The following is a 16,521-nucleotide window of genomic DNA, read 5'->3' as shown; positions in this document are numbered from 1 at the left end:
GACTAGATGACCTATCAAGGTCCCTTCCAGTCCTACGTTTTTATGATTCCATGCTGCATATCTATCTGTTCTCCTGGCAGTGATTCTTGTCCAGTCAAGACTATTGTTATATGAGTAGTTTGAGCAACATTAGTCACAGAACAAAGGAAAGTGGTTCTATCTTGCCAGCCCAGCAGTGTGATATATAAGGTCTACTAGGCCATTATTCATTGCACATAGTTAAGCAATCAGCAGATGTTAATTTAGATAATTCCAATGATAATCAGATTTTTGTGTGTAGAAAACTATATTTATAAATACTGAATTGTTCAATAAGTAATATACTTTCCCAGTTCAATAAAGTATTTAAGCATTTGTTCAGCTTTAAGTGAGCAAGTCCATCTCTAATCAGGTAAGCACTTAAGCACATGCTTAATGCTCACTGAAGTCATAGAAATTTAAGCACATGCTTAAATTCTTTGGTGAATTGGAGACTTTATAAGTGAAGACTTCTAGTATTTATAGGAAAATAGGCCCAAACAAAAGTCCAGGAACTGAATGTCTCCAGACTTTGGGAGGTTAAAAATTGTGAACCTGAATTTCATGGCTGAGGTCCATCTCTAGTAATTAATGCAATTCAAAAACAGAACCACTGTCTAACAAACTGCAAATTCACTTATTGTTAAAAAAGCAGTTTAACTCTTTTGATGAATCTGTTCAAAAATCTTTACTAACTCACTTGATAAAATAAATTAAAAATGCATCCATAATCTCAATTCTCATTTAATTTTTATAACACTAAAGAAATCAATCTTTACACATTTACATAACAGCAAACCCGAAGATAAAATGTGATTGCCAGTTAACATCAGTTTATATAAAATAGCTCAAAACCTGGTATGAAATATATATCACCCTGCATACAAACAGTAGTCAGTAACTGATCTTGCAATAATCTGGCATTTATTTAATGTAAGATTAACACAATAAATCTGATTTTCAAATCAGGGTCACATGGAATAACAGCCTGCACAATTACTTCAGTTGTGTACATACTTGTGAAAATTTTCACTAGTAAGTGGCAAGTTAGGCAGCAGCTAGTATGATTTGTACATACAGTCAAAGTAATTCGACTCAGAATAGGTATATGATTGTTTTAGGCTTCTGACTGTTTGGAAATCTGACCTTCTAAGAATGTGTACTTTAACTTTTCACAAATAATTTCAAAATTAAATATTAACCTGCAATGTAATTCATGTTCAGCCCAACAAAGATATTGTGTTACCTAATTTTCACAAGAGTAAATCAATGAGAGACTGTAGTTCCTTACTAACATGCAAAATATAAATATAACACATTTGTCCAGCTACAATGTACTCTCATTAATCTTTTCTCTAGTAGTGTTTGTTATTCTCTAAGAAAACAGAAAACAAAGTAAAGGATTTCCACAGATAATCTTGGAAGCATATCAGCAGAGGCTTTTTAACAGCTTTTAAAAAATCTGTTAGCTCCATGAAATATTAATTTAAACTAAGAACTTTTTGATTTTGACTTTTACCTTCCATACGCAGTGCAGCCCCACAGTGAGCACTGTCAGTGATTGCAGTTCTCGCTTTATAGTCTTCTTCTGAGTACCTTTGTCTGAAACACTCATTCACAGCCCACGTGACTAAATCTGGTAAGGTAAGGATTAGGATTCCATCATGGGTATATAGTCTGCAGGCTTGCCTGGTAAGTTCAAGTTGTCTTGTACACATGGCAAGCAGCTTAAAAAAAAAAACACAACAACAACAACACGGAATGATTAATCACTCAAAGAAAGTGGGATTTAAGTGGTGCATAGACCTGTGCTGCCCCTTTACATAGGAGAGAAGTTTATCAATAGTGAAAAACAGCCTCATTTTATTAGATATATTCTAATTCATTTGCAAACGGGAGACAAGTTGGATGATCTAAAGAAAAAACCCCAGCAACCTACTTTAATTTGCCCTTCAATTAAAATTTTAGAAACATAATAAAATGTATAGAATATAATGACTAATATAGCTGAATATGTTTTCAGTCTAGATGGAATTTGGCAGAACAAAATATTATGTCATGAGATAATATTTGCAAATCAGTCTCCTACTATGTTTCTTAATAGCTAGCTCCAAATCCAAGTCCTGTAGCATTCTGTAATGCCCTCACAGAACCCTAATCAATCATTTTCCTTAGATGCATTTGATACACAGTATGCCAAAAGAATAAAACTTATCTACAGTCATAACATAAAATGTTAAGCAAGGTCTCATGTCCTACATAACACATTTGATGTAAATATGTGGTAGAGCTCCCTAAATTATGTGGCAAGAACCCCAGAATCATATCACTGCCCATCCTGAACCGTCCTTATAACCTGCCCTACTGCAATACAATAAAATCCCTTGTTAATTTATGTTCAGATTCAATTCTATTTATTTCATATTGCCCTCCTCCTGCCCCCCACCACTTTCAATGTGCTACATCATTTTATTTTGCATTACAGATTTGTCAGGGACCCTGCTGGAGGTTTGGACAGATGGGTAGTTTGGGTTTTTGACAAAGGCATAATGATGGTTTTTTTGGTTTTTTGTTTTGTTTTTTTGGCAACCAGGAAGCAGATGAGGCTTTTGAGCAGGGATGGAGACAGCTTTAAATTTAGGAGGGGGAATTAACTTCCTCATTTCCCACTTCAAACCCTGATAACTAGATGTTCCCACTGCTCCTTCCCAACCCAGCCCAATATCTGCCACTATATTTAACAAGCATGGAGAAATACATAAGCTTGATATTTCTGTTAAAATGATCACCATTGAAATAGTTAACAATATTGACATCCACACTTCTCAGAGGTATTGTTTCAGGCTTCCTACATATTCAGACAGACATTATTGCATTGGTTTACAATGAGTTCACACTTTAAAGTTTTCACAATTGGAGTTTCACAATTCCATATGGGCTGGAATTTTAAATTATTTTTCCTTACATGAAAGTTTAGGTTCTGGACCACAATTGTATGCAGCAGTTTCAAACAGAACAATTATGTTGCAATTTATGTGGCACCATCAGTGTATTTTTCATGGGGTTCTGGTATCAAATATATGATAAAATAACACCAACGTAGTCTGTACTCCAGTCACCTTCTCCTAGAATACAACTGGCTGTGATCCAAGTTGGAGTCATCATACTCCAGCCATACTAGAGTGCAGAATGATTCATCCTTTTGCATAAAGCTTCCCCCAAAAAATCTTAGTCCACCTTCTACGAAACCCTTACTTGCCCAGGAGTGACATACAATGCTGCAGGTGTAAGACAGCAGAGATATTAACTCCAGGTGAAGTCTCTTTCTGCCCAACCTGGCAGTGCTTATAGTAAAGAGAAGAACTTGATAGGTGGATTGTAACGACTGACTAATCTTTAGCAGAAATAATGGAAGCCACATTCTATCCTTCCAGGCTCAGAATATTAGGAAGGTATGGGCTTGTCAGACGATATCTGTTTCCCTAAAGACAGTGGGAACCAAAGACTCATTAGAGGAATTGATCAGTCTTTTAAGATGACAGTCCGATATACACCCATTACCCTCAGAGGTTCCTGACCTACATTAATTACTGAAAGAAATGTGATTCAATATATTTTTATACATTTTATTAAAACTATTAAACAAAAAATTAAAACGAAGACATCTCAAAGCTAAGCTGTTGTTAATATTAAATTATATTAAGAAAGTAATACAACCATTACACAAAATCAAATCAATAAACCAACAAGTTACGGTAATCTCAATAGTGGATTGGAATTAAATTATCAAATTAACACAAAAATAGTCAAACATTACAAGTTCTAGAAAGGGATTTAAGGAGGTAGTTGTCCTTTTGGTTATAAAGCCCAACTGAAGAACTGTATCTATAACTTGGAGCTGGGTAAAAGTTTTAATACTGGAACCAAGTTATCTAGTGCTTAACCCACAACTTGAACTAATTATAAAGCTTCCTCCTTATTTAAATTCTTATGTGGTGGCTCTTTCCCTCACCCCCAACTGAGATATTATATAGACTTTACAAGATACTTCTGCAGTAGTTCAACAACTCTGATCTGGTGACAGTTTCAATTCTCTTAGGACTTGTAGACACAGGACACAGAACACACTTTAAATGGATGGGCTATCTCACCAGTCCACGGAAGACTGATGTCACATTAAAGTCTGTTTCAGGTTCTTGCTTGAGGACACAATTTATTGGTCAAACAGAAGCTCGGGCAAAATATCAAAATAAAGTAGTTCCTCTGTCCAACATGGGCTACAGTTGCCAGAGGCTTTTCCCTCACCTCTCTCAGCCCTTCCTGGTCATACCAGACCAAGGGACTCCTGTAGGAGCCTACCTACTCTCTGCAGTTCTCTCCCTCAGCTGAGCTTTTGCTGGCCTTTAGAAGGACTAGGACCCAGACCCTCAATGGCATTTAGGTGACTTGTTGACCCAAAAGACACAGCTTCTCAGACGCTCTTGATTCTTACAGTTTGTGAATTTTACTTATTCCATCTTCCAATGCCTTGTTCCAAGGCCTTTGAGCAAATCAGGTGTGAGACCTACTCTGGCACCATGCAATTTGGTCCAATCAGGTTTGAATTAGGTCATCCTTAGTTAGCATCAATTTTGGGAAAAGCCAGAAATTTTTAAAATATTTGGTCTTTTGCACATCAGAGACTATAAGCCCCTGACTCCCAAAATATCAAAAACACAGAACATGAGACCACTTTTGAGGAAGCTGACATGATCTTATCTGCGTGAAAAACTCTTGCAATGAGACTGTCACCAGTTTACAGAAAGTTTGACCCCAAAATCCTGTAAAAATTTCCAGAGTTCCAACAGTCACTCAATATTCATCTATCAGCAATATTAAAAATAAGCTTGAATATCTTGTGCTCAGTGTCATCATTCTTCTCATAATGAAGACAATTTACAGTAATTTTCTATTTTGGAACTGGGTTATAAGTCAAATAATTTATCTTTAGCAATTTCCATCTCAATAGAGAAAACTTACTTTAAAATCTCCCAAGATTAAACCAAATTTAAGAAAAAAGATGTTTACATTTTATATAAGGCCTATATTCCTATATATGGTATTTCTCTTAGAAGAATCATCACTGATTATAAACGGAAGAAGGAGGCTGTGTTTGGATCCAAATTAGAAGGTTTAAACTAGGATGAAGAGTTTGGGTCGGGGGCTGAACCAATGCTAAAAATCATGTCTGACAATGGCAAAATCTCTTAAAAGGTTCTCCTGAAATTATCAGCCTAAATTGTGGAAATATCATAATTTCAAGTGTTATTGCAAGATATATGCCATGAAAATGTTTTATCATACTGGGTCATATCAAAACTGAATCTGGAGAACAGGTTCCTACAGGCCCTGGATCAGATTGGGAAACAAACTCACAGGGTAGGACTAAAATTTGTGAATTCAAAACGACCACCTCAGCAATTCATGATGAAGGGAGATTTAGCTTTGAGATTCTGGTTTGGGTTCATCTTGGTCACTGACAAAGGCTGCTTGTCCTTGCCAATACTATAGACATTATAATTATCTCTGGGGATGATTGTTACTAATACTTACCATAGGGAATGTGCTAGCAATGATTAACTGACCATTTCGGTAGCCAGCTCCATTTCTGTATGCAATTATTTTCACTGCTTTATGGTTCATAGCTGCAGAGATCTTTTCTGAGATTGTTTGTATGGAGGTTTCGGTCCGCAAAGATGCTAGAACTTCTTCTAAATAATTCAAGGTATTTTCGGCTTCCAATGTGGATAAATCAGTCTTTAAGATAGGAAAGAACCAGATCCAATCAGGCTGCTGCTCTTGTTAAATTAATACTGAAGTGAACTTCTTTTCATGAAGCTCACCAATTTAATTTAAAATTTATTCAGTCAACACTAAATTTATTGAAATATGGAATATACTAATATCTACTCTGCATGTACCTTTGGTGATCGCACTAAATCTCCAGGGATTTCATGTAGTTATGATTTGTTAAAAATGACAAGAGATGGCTAAAACCAAATTTTGTAGAAAAGCTAACAAGACATGTATGTATTTCTTTTAAAGATAATTGAACATATCTGTATACACGGCTGTTTAGGTAAAGATGAAACAGCTTTCAAAAGATATCTCCCCTTATTCAATGCAGAGCTCCCATTAATTATTTACCCTTAATACTAATATCTATAGGAGTTCCATATGTGCAGGCAAGAGACAAATATGTCCCATAACAGATACATTTTAATGCTAACAGGAAAACTATTCTAAAATTTGGTATAGCACAAAATAATATCCTAATAGGTTTATAAATATTAGGATATTATTTATATATCCCTAATAACAAATCTGCCACTCTTGACTTCCTTTCAACTAGAAAGATATTAAGAAAAAGACAATTTTATACAGATTTTAAACTCAGCAGTTAGTACATTCCCAGAATGAGAGACAGTGGTGGAGACTCTGCATACATGTCACATGCCATGTACTGCAGCAATGACCAACCTATGACACATGCATTAATTAGCAGTAAAATGTAAGGTTTTTTTAGAGTACCTATGTTGCTAAGTGAGTAGGATCCCCCGCCTCCCAACACACTTTCTTCTGGAGAAGGTGGAATTATGAGTGGTCATGTCCTCTCAGCATAGGATTAATGGTAGTGGTGAGAACTTTCACTCACTACCCAGAGCTGGAATGAGTGGTGTGGGGAACATACCGACAGAGGCCTTTAGTATCGCATAGGAACACTTGAAGAGGAAGGAAGCAGGGCAAACTTTCAGAAGACTCCCAACCCCTCATCCATCGTAGCCAAGGCCACTGTTTCTCTGCATTCAATCAATGGCCTGAAAAGTGCAGCCTCTGGAACACTGAGAACCTGATCTCAAAAAACTAGTGGTTGATTGTAAACATCCTAGCCCTTTTTCAGGGTTGGCGTTCAAAGAGAGGGGATATGCCAGTCCCCTATTCATCCATGGGTACCATGATAATATCCACACTGGCCCCATTCCCACTGACACCTGCAAAACCTTCCTGATCTGTTCATCAGTGAACAGTAAAACTGAAAGACTATATGAAGGTTTACAGTTTGTTCAAGTGAAGATAGCAAAGTTCTCAGTAGTCTAAGAATGTACTATGAACATTTTCAGGTTATTTTATAATCCTGAGTCTACAGTACAGCTAATAGGACAAATTAAAAAAATACAAACCTTCCTCACATTAACACACTTAAAAGGCCCCAAGGAGAAATGACTTGCTTCCTCAGAGCCAGAGGCACAGAAGAATATGCTACCTGCGGGTAATTTTTTCAGTTCTTTTTTTCCTCTTATGGCCCTTGCACAAGCCAAACATATCATGAACTTCTGCTTTCCACTGGGTGAAAGAAAATAGTAGCCCTAAAAAGAAGGGAAAACAATGGTTTCAATGTTTTAGAGTATCCAGATGTGCAACAGTTTAGTTATCTAATTACTTCCTATAAGCATCCAGGATTTCCTCAACACAAGTCCACCTTTGCTAACCTTCCTGATGCTGCCAGTTAGGATACATGAATAGCTGTTGTTCATTTCAAATGAGACAATGACAAATGGCTTTGGATCTTCAGCCCTCATCTCTGGACACTGCAAAATGGAACTGGTGTTGGAACAGACTAGAGCAATTGTGACATCAGAGGTGAGAGTGACTGACAATGTACTTTTACTTATTACAAATCTATGGATAGTGACATAAAATTTGACTGGGGATTTTATCATCGTTTAATTATGACCTGTTTCACAGCCATGATGTCATACTTAGGTAACAGAAACTTCTACAGACATGACTGCTCAATATATTACTTTACAAAGTACTTTTTTTGCTAGCAGGAAGAGAAGTTTATGCACCGACACCTGAAGTGGAGCACCCACAGGGACAGCACTTGAAGAAAGAGTGAAATATATGATCTGTCCATTTCAGATAAATATAAATATATAGGTATACACATAAACATTCTTGCCTGTTGTCTGCATTGACAGTGGATTAAACTTCCCTATGTCAACTTTTACATACCTTAAAAATATTTTACTTACTGGCTGGTCTATTTTTTCTCTACTGGTCACAGAGAATGTGCAAACAGAAGCATGATTTGCTGCTGTGATTTCTTGATCCAGTACTGTGCTGTAAAAGGCACTAAATACTCCTGCATTTTCCATGTAATGCCACTTTTGATTGGCAGCTCCATTGCTGTATTCTTTATAATTCTGTCAAAACATAAAAGATAAATCCTATTCCTACACTATAGCATTCTTCTATTCAGTATTTGGCATGAATGTCTTGTGCTGTTTAAAAAAAAAAAGCTTGTTTTTCAAATGAGACTTTAAATACTCAAGTCCTATCTGTTCTGTTTGGACACTAATCATCTCATGACACTTTAAGTAAAAGTAGGTATTTGCCCCAGTATCCTTGACAAATTTTCCCCCTGCACTCAGTGTTGTATGGTGGATTGTCTAATCTTCTGCCATGGAGGTGGCTACATTTCAGAAGTGGTGTATGTACATCAGCAGTTTTAAAGTGCTGTGCGATCCTTTGGGATAAAAGGTGTGCTAGAAACAAAATGCTGTTAATAAAATAGACAATATTAGGTAAGTGAAAAAGTGAACTAATCAGCATAGGTGGTCTGCCATCAATCTTGCCATCAGAGATGGGCAGTCTTTAAACCTGGCCTTCTTTCTGGGATCTGCCATCATGGCAGAAGACCCAAATAACCCAACAAGGTCATAAGAGAACAGAAGACAGGAAGGGTGGATCAGTGGTTAGGGTGTTAGTTTAGGAAACCCAGGTTCAATTCCTTGCTTCCTAATGGACTTCCTATGTAACCTTGGGCAGGTCACAAAGGTTGGATTAATTAAATGGGAGTTAGGTGCATAAATACTGTTGACGGCTAGGTTCCTGTGTCTCAATTTTGTGCCTATAAAATGGGGATAATAGCATTTCCTGTCCACACTAGGCTTTTGTGAAAACAAATGCATTAAAGATTGTGAGGCACCCTCATGCTACAGTAATGGGAACCATGTAAATTAGATAACGTTGATTCCTGAAAATGAAGTTCTGGGAAACTCTGATGTACTGCTTCCTTTGGAGACACGCCTCAAATTAAAACAAACATTAGGATCTTAATTATTTATGACAAATTTATATATGACTAATGAGAGAAACAGAAAAAAAATGTCAACAAGCTAAGAAAGTTCAGGGATTAGAAAAAGTTCCAATTTACAGCTGGAATGAACTCAGTGTGCATAGGGGACTCTGCTTTTTTATGTAACCTAGCTTGAGTCAAAAGTTCATGTGTCTCCCTCCTCAAATGGTCAGAGCTTTCCAGAGGGTCCTGGGTTTTGGTTTAATTCACAGGTGTATGCCAACAATGGGGATCTCTGCTGACAATACTTAAAGGAAAAGGAAATGTCCATTCATAGAATCAATTTAATTTCTGTGGCTGTTCCCTATATAATTATATACAGTGTGTCATTCATTACAGGTCTATTGCTATTTTTCAAAATATGTCACATTGATATTTTCCCCCCCAATCTTTTTAGTCAATGCCAGAATCCCAAGAGCATATTTGTATAGACAATATTTTATATTATAGTTGACGTGACAGTTTCTGCTGGTCTAACAGGCATTCTTTAATACTATGCAGGTAAAGAAATGTAAGTACTTAGAATCACTTTTGGCATATAAAATGATTTAATTTATAAAAAAAATAAACGCTCCAGGGAAAACAAGTCATTACAACAACAACTTTATCGTGCATGGCAGCTTGCTGCATGAAATATGAATGGGAAGCCATATGGAATTCAAGATTTTGCAAAACCCTCAGACTATTGTTTGGAGTTCACAAAAACCACGAGTTCATGAATCTGTTTTCCTGTAATTTAAAACTCTTGGGGTCAATTCAGAGGGGAGTATAAGTAAGTCTTGAAAGAGTCTAAACTGAAGTAGCTGGTATTGCCTTCTGCATCTCCCCTTCAACATGTATGTTACAAGAAAACAGACTGCCTCGTCTCCCTTTCACCCACATTCACTTACCATATCATGTCTACAATTGGTCCAATGATTCCTAGTGTAAGTGAGGCTCAGTTGGTGTAACTCACATATCAAGAAGCCAGAACAGAAGAGTCTACTGAAACTAGCAGCTAACAGGAAGATGTAAGAAGATGTAAGTTAGAGCAGGCTACCCTCTATTTTACACCTTCTCATCCCTTCTTCTGGTAATTAGTGTGTAAGTTACAACAAAGTCCTTCATACATCCTTACACAGGTAATAGGTCTAAGAAAGTCTAACTCAGTGTAAGGGAATCAAAGTGTAAGGAAGTTTAGTTTAAGCCACCTTACACTTCATTTCTGAGTTTGGCTATTTGCTTTGTAGTGATTTAATTTTTTAAAAACACAACTTCCTAGCATTTTCTTTGCCCGTGTATTAGCAATAATAAACTCTGAAAAACACAAGTGGCTGCCTGGTACATGGCAATATCAATTCCATAATTATTTGTGTATTCCTTTCTCTGATCCTTTTTCCCCCCCATCTCCCTCTACATTTGTTTTTCACTCATCCATCTCTGTTCCATTTTCAAAATATTGTTTCATTGGCAATAGTCCTCTGAACACAGGATGGCAGAGAGCATTCAAAATTAGGCAAAACAAGTTCAGCTATTCCCAATACAAAGACATTAAGGGTATCTATAAAAGATGTGCAATTACTAATAATGTCTCTGCTGAGCAAAAAGCTGAAAACAATGGGCAAAATAAGCAAGTCTTCCCTTTTGATTTTAAAGAGTGCAAGAATGGCAGCATCCCTGAGAACAACTGGCATACACAAAGAACTTAACTGAGCTGAATAGGGAAGGGCTCACCAGAATCAATTTAACATTTCTCACTTTTATTATATTGCAAGAACTTTAAAATATTTGTCACAAACCAAAGGCCTGATTCTGCAAGCTGTAATGCATGTGACTAATCCATTTGATGGATATTATTATGTGAGTAATTTCCACCAACTGGCCTTAATTGCTGCAAGAAATAAAAGATAAAGCTTTTATAAAAAGAGTGGAAGCACACACAAAATACTTGAAAAGCAAATTGATTTTCAATAAAAACTAGTTTGGGGGAAAATATACTGTACATATTCTATGAAACTGATTGCACTACTAAATGTCAGATTGTGACAGTTTTTATTTCATTGACTGATGTCATAAAGGCATTGTCAAAGATAACTGCAATTGTCTATATTCAGTAGAAGAGAACGAAGCTGTAACCCTGTATTTTTCAGTTGCATTAAAGATTCAGTGGCTGATTCTGACACACTGTTACTCACAATTCAACACGCCGACTTTAAATGCTCCTTATTTTAAAACTAATACGCATGAAACTTTACCTTGGCATTTCTGGACTCCAGAATGTAACTTTCATGTTGTTTTTATTGATAATTTATTGGATAGAATCTTTTATATCTTTGCAACAGCTGTAGCCCTGGGACTTCCTGTGTTATCTACAGTATACAAAGCACTATTAAAAGAAAATATTATTTAAAGCTGATTCGGTATCTGAATACAACTGGATCCTGGGCACTCTTACCTGCAGAACAACAGCACATCGTTTCATGTCCAGTGCACATTTTGAATATCTAGTCTGTGTGCTGGGCATTGACACTGCTAGCACTAGATTTGGATCACTCATCAAATGAAATGTCCTAAGAAATGAAAGAACAACAGTGACACTATAATGTAAAAATGCAAATATTTTTATAGAGGGCCTAAATACATTAGGCTTTCTCCTAAACTACTCTTACAGCTACAGAACATGAGTGATGCCGCAGTAATGCACACTTTTATGAAGAAGCCTTACAGAAGGATTATTAGCACATACCAAAATGCTGACATAGCCCTTGGTGGGTTTGATTCACAAGTATCTAGTTCATTTCAAAAAGAAAAGGAGTACTTGTGGCTCCTTAGAGACTAACCAATTTATTTGAGCATAAGCTTTCGTGAGCTATAGCTCACTTCATCGGATGCATACTGTGGAAAGTGTAGAAGATCTTTTTATACACATAAAGCATGAAAAAATACCTCCCCCCACCCCACTCTCCTGCTGGTAATAGCTTATCTAAAGTGATCACTCTCCTTACAATGTGTATGATTGGAAATGGCCCAACTTGATCATCATACACATTGTAAGGAGAGTGATCACTTTAGATAAGCTATTACCAGCAGGAGAGTGGGGTGGGGGGAGGTATTTTTCCATGCTTTGTGTGTATAAAAAGATCTTCTACACTTTCCACAGTATGCATCCGATGAAGTGAGCTGTAGCTCACGAAAGCTTATCCTCAAATAAACTGGTTAGTCTCTAAGGTGCCACAAGTACTCCTTTTCTTTTTGTGAATACAGACTAACACGGCTGTTACTCTGAAACCTGCTAGTTCATTTTGAGTTTCAGATTTACCCCAAACCCTACATTCAAAGCTCAGTTTGAGTAAACCAATTACAAACTTGGTGAGTTTCTCTCTTTCTTCACAAATGCTCTGGCACTATCTCTTGCCTGACAGGACACCCTCTTCCTTCCTCCAACACAATCTGCCTCACTCCCGCATTTTCGGAGAACCACCCTTTCCTCCTCTCATCCTCAAAACAAGGCTTCAGGCCCAAAGACAGGAAGATATGTGCATGCCACCCTCCCTGAACACACGATGGCTAGAGACACTTCTCCTCTGACCTGGTGACATGTCAGTGGCATTTTACTCCCATCCTGACATCTTCAGTGGGCTCCCAGCTGTTCCCTACCCTCTCTTGAATGCTTAGGGGTTTTCCTGCTAGGATGCAGTTCAGTCTGGGATAATTTCTCATGTACAGACTGAAGTAGAGCCAACAAAGTACAGTAACCTCAGCTGAACTAGGATTCAATGCTGTTCTTCACATTAACATGAGAAAAGCTTATCTAACGCAAACAAGTTCTTATAGTCTTAACTTTACATCCAGCTAATAGTACATAAATCACTGCCTACTCCAAGACACATGAGAAAGCTCTGTGTTCTTAATAGCACTGAGAGTCCTGCATTGTTACGTGAAGGGCAACTCTCCAGCCATACCCAATACCCCTTCCTAAAAACAGCAGAACCTCCATGTGCAATGCTGCTCGTTCCTCAGATGCAAGAAGAGCATATCAGGCTGGCCACTCATCTGCTGTGGATATAGAGGGGAAGAAGCTTGCCTTGCTAAAACCACAGAGACTCCAAATGGGACAGCAGGACAACTACCTGGCTCCTGACATTCTGGGTTGCAGGTGGGGGCAGTTTACTGCCTCCAAAGACAGGAGAAAGTGAGGTGAGAAGGAGATAAAAGAGCACTGGTTCTACAAGGAAGACACTTAAAAGTAAAGAGAGGGAGTCTGGTTCTGTCCGTGGGAGGGTGATAATGTGGGACCAGAAGCTTTCTCTGGGTTCATACCAAAATAGGCATTGAGGCCAATTTACCTCGGCTTTAGGATTTGATGCAAAATGGTTGCAAAAACTGAGATAATAGATTTTTGGGGATATCCACTAACCCTTTTAACACAGAGACAAAATAGAAGGATTTTAAAAGGAAGACAATTCTGTGTTCTTGGGATCCAAGAATAATCTGTTTTACTGTATGCTTTGTCCAATATGAAACCTTGAATTAGGAGATTAAAAGGGGATGGAGCAGATGGAGACAGACACTTTTCTCTCTACTCAAGTCTGCTGCTTTGATTTTATACTGCTAGTGATGGAACGGTGCAGTTTTTCTCTCTTCATGAACCCACAATTTGTTTAATGTATCCTTTGTCATTCTGCTGCAGGGGAAAGTGCTACATTCTCAGGGGAAAGAAGTGAAGGAGGAAAGATGAGTAGTGTACTGTACAGCAGTCTATAAAGCTAGTGGCATTTTAAGCATGCTTAGTATGTCATTGCATTCAAAGGTGAATGACATATGCATGCTGAAGTTTTCCTTTTCTGTTTTTGAAGGACACAGTGCTTCTGGATTCCTCAGATCAGCACTGGTCTGGAGCTCCAGTACAGTGCAATACATTGTTTCATAGTATCCATCTTTTGATCCTTTTAACTTAGGCTGAGTGGACTGTGGGGAAGAGTGCACTTCACACTGCTGTCCCCCTTGTGGTTGATTTAAGGAGCCCTCATGGGAGTGGGGAGGGTTTCCCTTGATTGGAGGGATTGTTGCTTTGATATAGGTCTTTTAAAGCTATCTTTAGCTTTCTACACTAGAGATTCATTTATGAGATTCTATGCTGTAAATTAATGGCTAGTAAGACAAGAAAATGACCAAAGAAGAACTATTGAAACCCTATTAAAAATCCTAAACCTAGTTCTTTCCCATTCAACACACTAAAAAAATAACTTCAATAACTAGATAACAGTCCACAGAGCTGGAATTGTGTTTTCATGTATGATACATAAAACTTCCCTTTATAACATTTAGTCTCATATATCAGTGAACATGCTTGTACCTGTCATGATCTCTCCATATCCAGTGCTGATTGGTATCATCAGATTTCTTTTCCACCAAAACAACTTCAGTCCCAGCATGCAGGTTAGCATCCTGAACCCCCAAAACAAGCCCTGGGAATGCACAGTTTATAATCTGTTTGTCTCTAAACTCAAACTGCTTATGGTGAGCCTTCTGCAATTCTGCATTCAGCTTTGGTTGAGGTCTGAATAAACAAAATTAGGGTTAGGTGTTTAGGGTTAGAAAAATGCCCTATTAACTTAACATGACTTACACACAACACTTATGACAAGTAGATTTTGCAGAATCTTTGTTAATGTGTCTGACCGTGTTCTTAACGATAGAACAAATGACCAGCAGTACATCAAGGGACTGGATATGTGAGGGCAGGGAGAGGAACAGAGAGGATGGACAGAGGAAAAAAGTAGAATGAGAGGGCTAATATAGGGAAAGCTATTTCCAAGACAAAGGTGAAAAGCATACTGGAACTCATTGCCATTAGTTTTACTATACTGGCTCGCTGAAAAGGCACAAAGAGGCAAACATCACCTTAATTTGGTTGTTTTTGCCTCTATCTGCTTTTGTAAAAACTGGAATAAATGTGCAATGGACAATAAGGGCTAATTTGAATGTAGTCCAACATGCCTCTACATCCTTGACTTTTAAATAGTCATTCTAGTAAATCTAGTTACATGCAGATAACATGCAGATAAACAGGCAATTCTGAACTTCACAAAAATAAATGAATACATCCTAAAGTTATGGTGGCAACAAATCCCAGAACAGTAGTGCTCAAGTGAGCTCAAGTGAATGATATCACTTGATCTCAGTGTATTTTTCTGAATGACATTTTTACTGCTTTTCATTTTAATGTAATTTAGGGATTTCCTTTCCTACCCATATTTTCAAGTTCTTCTCTTTTCCCTTTCTTTTATCTATCCACTCTCCATATTCCATACTCCTCCCTTTCTCCTTACATTTTTTTCCTCTTATTTCTTGTCCCTGCTATGCTACCTCTCCTTTGGCTGGGAGACACTTCCAAATGGCCGTTAAATGCCCTCAATAGGAAAGGCCTGATTTTTAAAACCCAGACTCCTGTCATGTACCTGCAATTTGGTGTGGCATATAACTTTGGGCACAAGTCACTGGGAAAAACAAATAAAAATATATAGACTGCACTTGGCAACTATGTCTTTAGGGACCTGATATGATGTCCACTGAAGTCAATGTGGAGACTCAATTACACCAATGGACATTGGATGAGGCCCTATATGTCTACATTCTTCATTTGTGCCCCAAATAGCTGTTCACAAAACTAAAAGACCACCAGGTTGAGGCACCTTTAAAAATTAGGTGGAAAGGATTATTTTTCAGTTAATGTCATAGGAAATTAGATATTAATGGGATATTTGGATCTAACTGCTTATATATATTTCTAAAAGTTTCTTCATAGAAGACTAAATTCTCTTACAGTGGTAAAGTCCTATTATTATTAAAAGGAGTTCTTCCTGAGTAAGGAAATGCAGGATATGTGTGAATAAATACAAGGAAGCAGAGCTTGGTATGGTGTGTTGGTCTGTGACTTTTTTGTCAGGTTCAGTATTACATTGTCCAAATGTGTATCAATTATATTGTAAAAGTATAATTATTTCTTACCTGTACTTCTGAAATAACTCTGCAGTTTCACAGAATTCTTTATCCTTGTCCTTTGGAAAACTGTCATCATCATGAAAATCACAGGAAATTTTCTGCCAGGAATATTTGGATTTCATATGCCAAGCATCTGTTTTAAGATGTGATTTTGCATGTGAATTACTGAAAAACAAACCACAAAATGGGAATTTGGAAAACTAACAGAGATTGGGGAGATACTTTACAAGGTAACTAGAAGTAAAACAATTAGATCTTGCGTTCTTGCATCAATGAAAGTTTTTTTCTGAGTAAAAATTGAAGGATTTGGACCGTAATTTGTATAATAAGGTCCACAG

The 16,521-nt window shown here is 37.3% G+C and overlaps 1 protein-coding gene across 1 annotated transcript in view; it reads right to left on the bottom strand.

The window, feature by feature from the left end:
- DCDC1 (doublecortin domain containing 1) overlaps positions 1–16,521 on the bottom strand; it is a 418,614-nt gene that overhangs the window by 31,730 nt on the left and 370,363 nt on the right. Inside the window, exons 26-32 of the mRNA XM_074955137.1 lie at positions 16,190–16,348; positions 14,535–14,738; positions 11,634–11,748; positions 8,094–8,264; positions 7,239–7,424; positions 5,611–5,814; positions 1,538–1,745 (exon numbers count right to left, since the gene is read on the bottom strand). Coding sequence (XP_074811238.1) covers positions 1,538–1,745; positions 5,611–5,814; positions 7,239–7,424; positions 8,094–8,264; positions 11,634–11,748; positions 14,535–14,738; positions 16,190–16,348 — 1,247 coding nt within the window. The remainder of the gene's footprint in view (positions 1–1,537; positions 1,746–5,610; positions 5,815–7,238; positions 7,425–8,093; positions 8,265–11,633; positions 11,749–14,534; positions 14,739–16,189; positions 16,349–16,521) is intronic.

The sequence above is a fragment of the Natator depressus genome, chromosome 6 (assembly GCF_965152275.1).
Source record: "Natator depressus isolate rNatDep1 chromosome 6, rNatDep2.hap1, whole genome shotgun sequence".
Taxonomy (NCBI): Eukaryota; Metazoa; Chordata; order Testudines; family Cheloniidae; genus Natator; species Natator depressus.
This window is presented reverse-complemented; position numbering and strand designations above follow the sequence as displayed.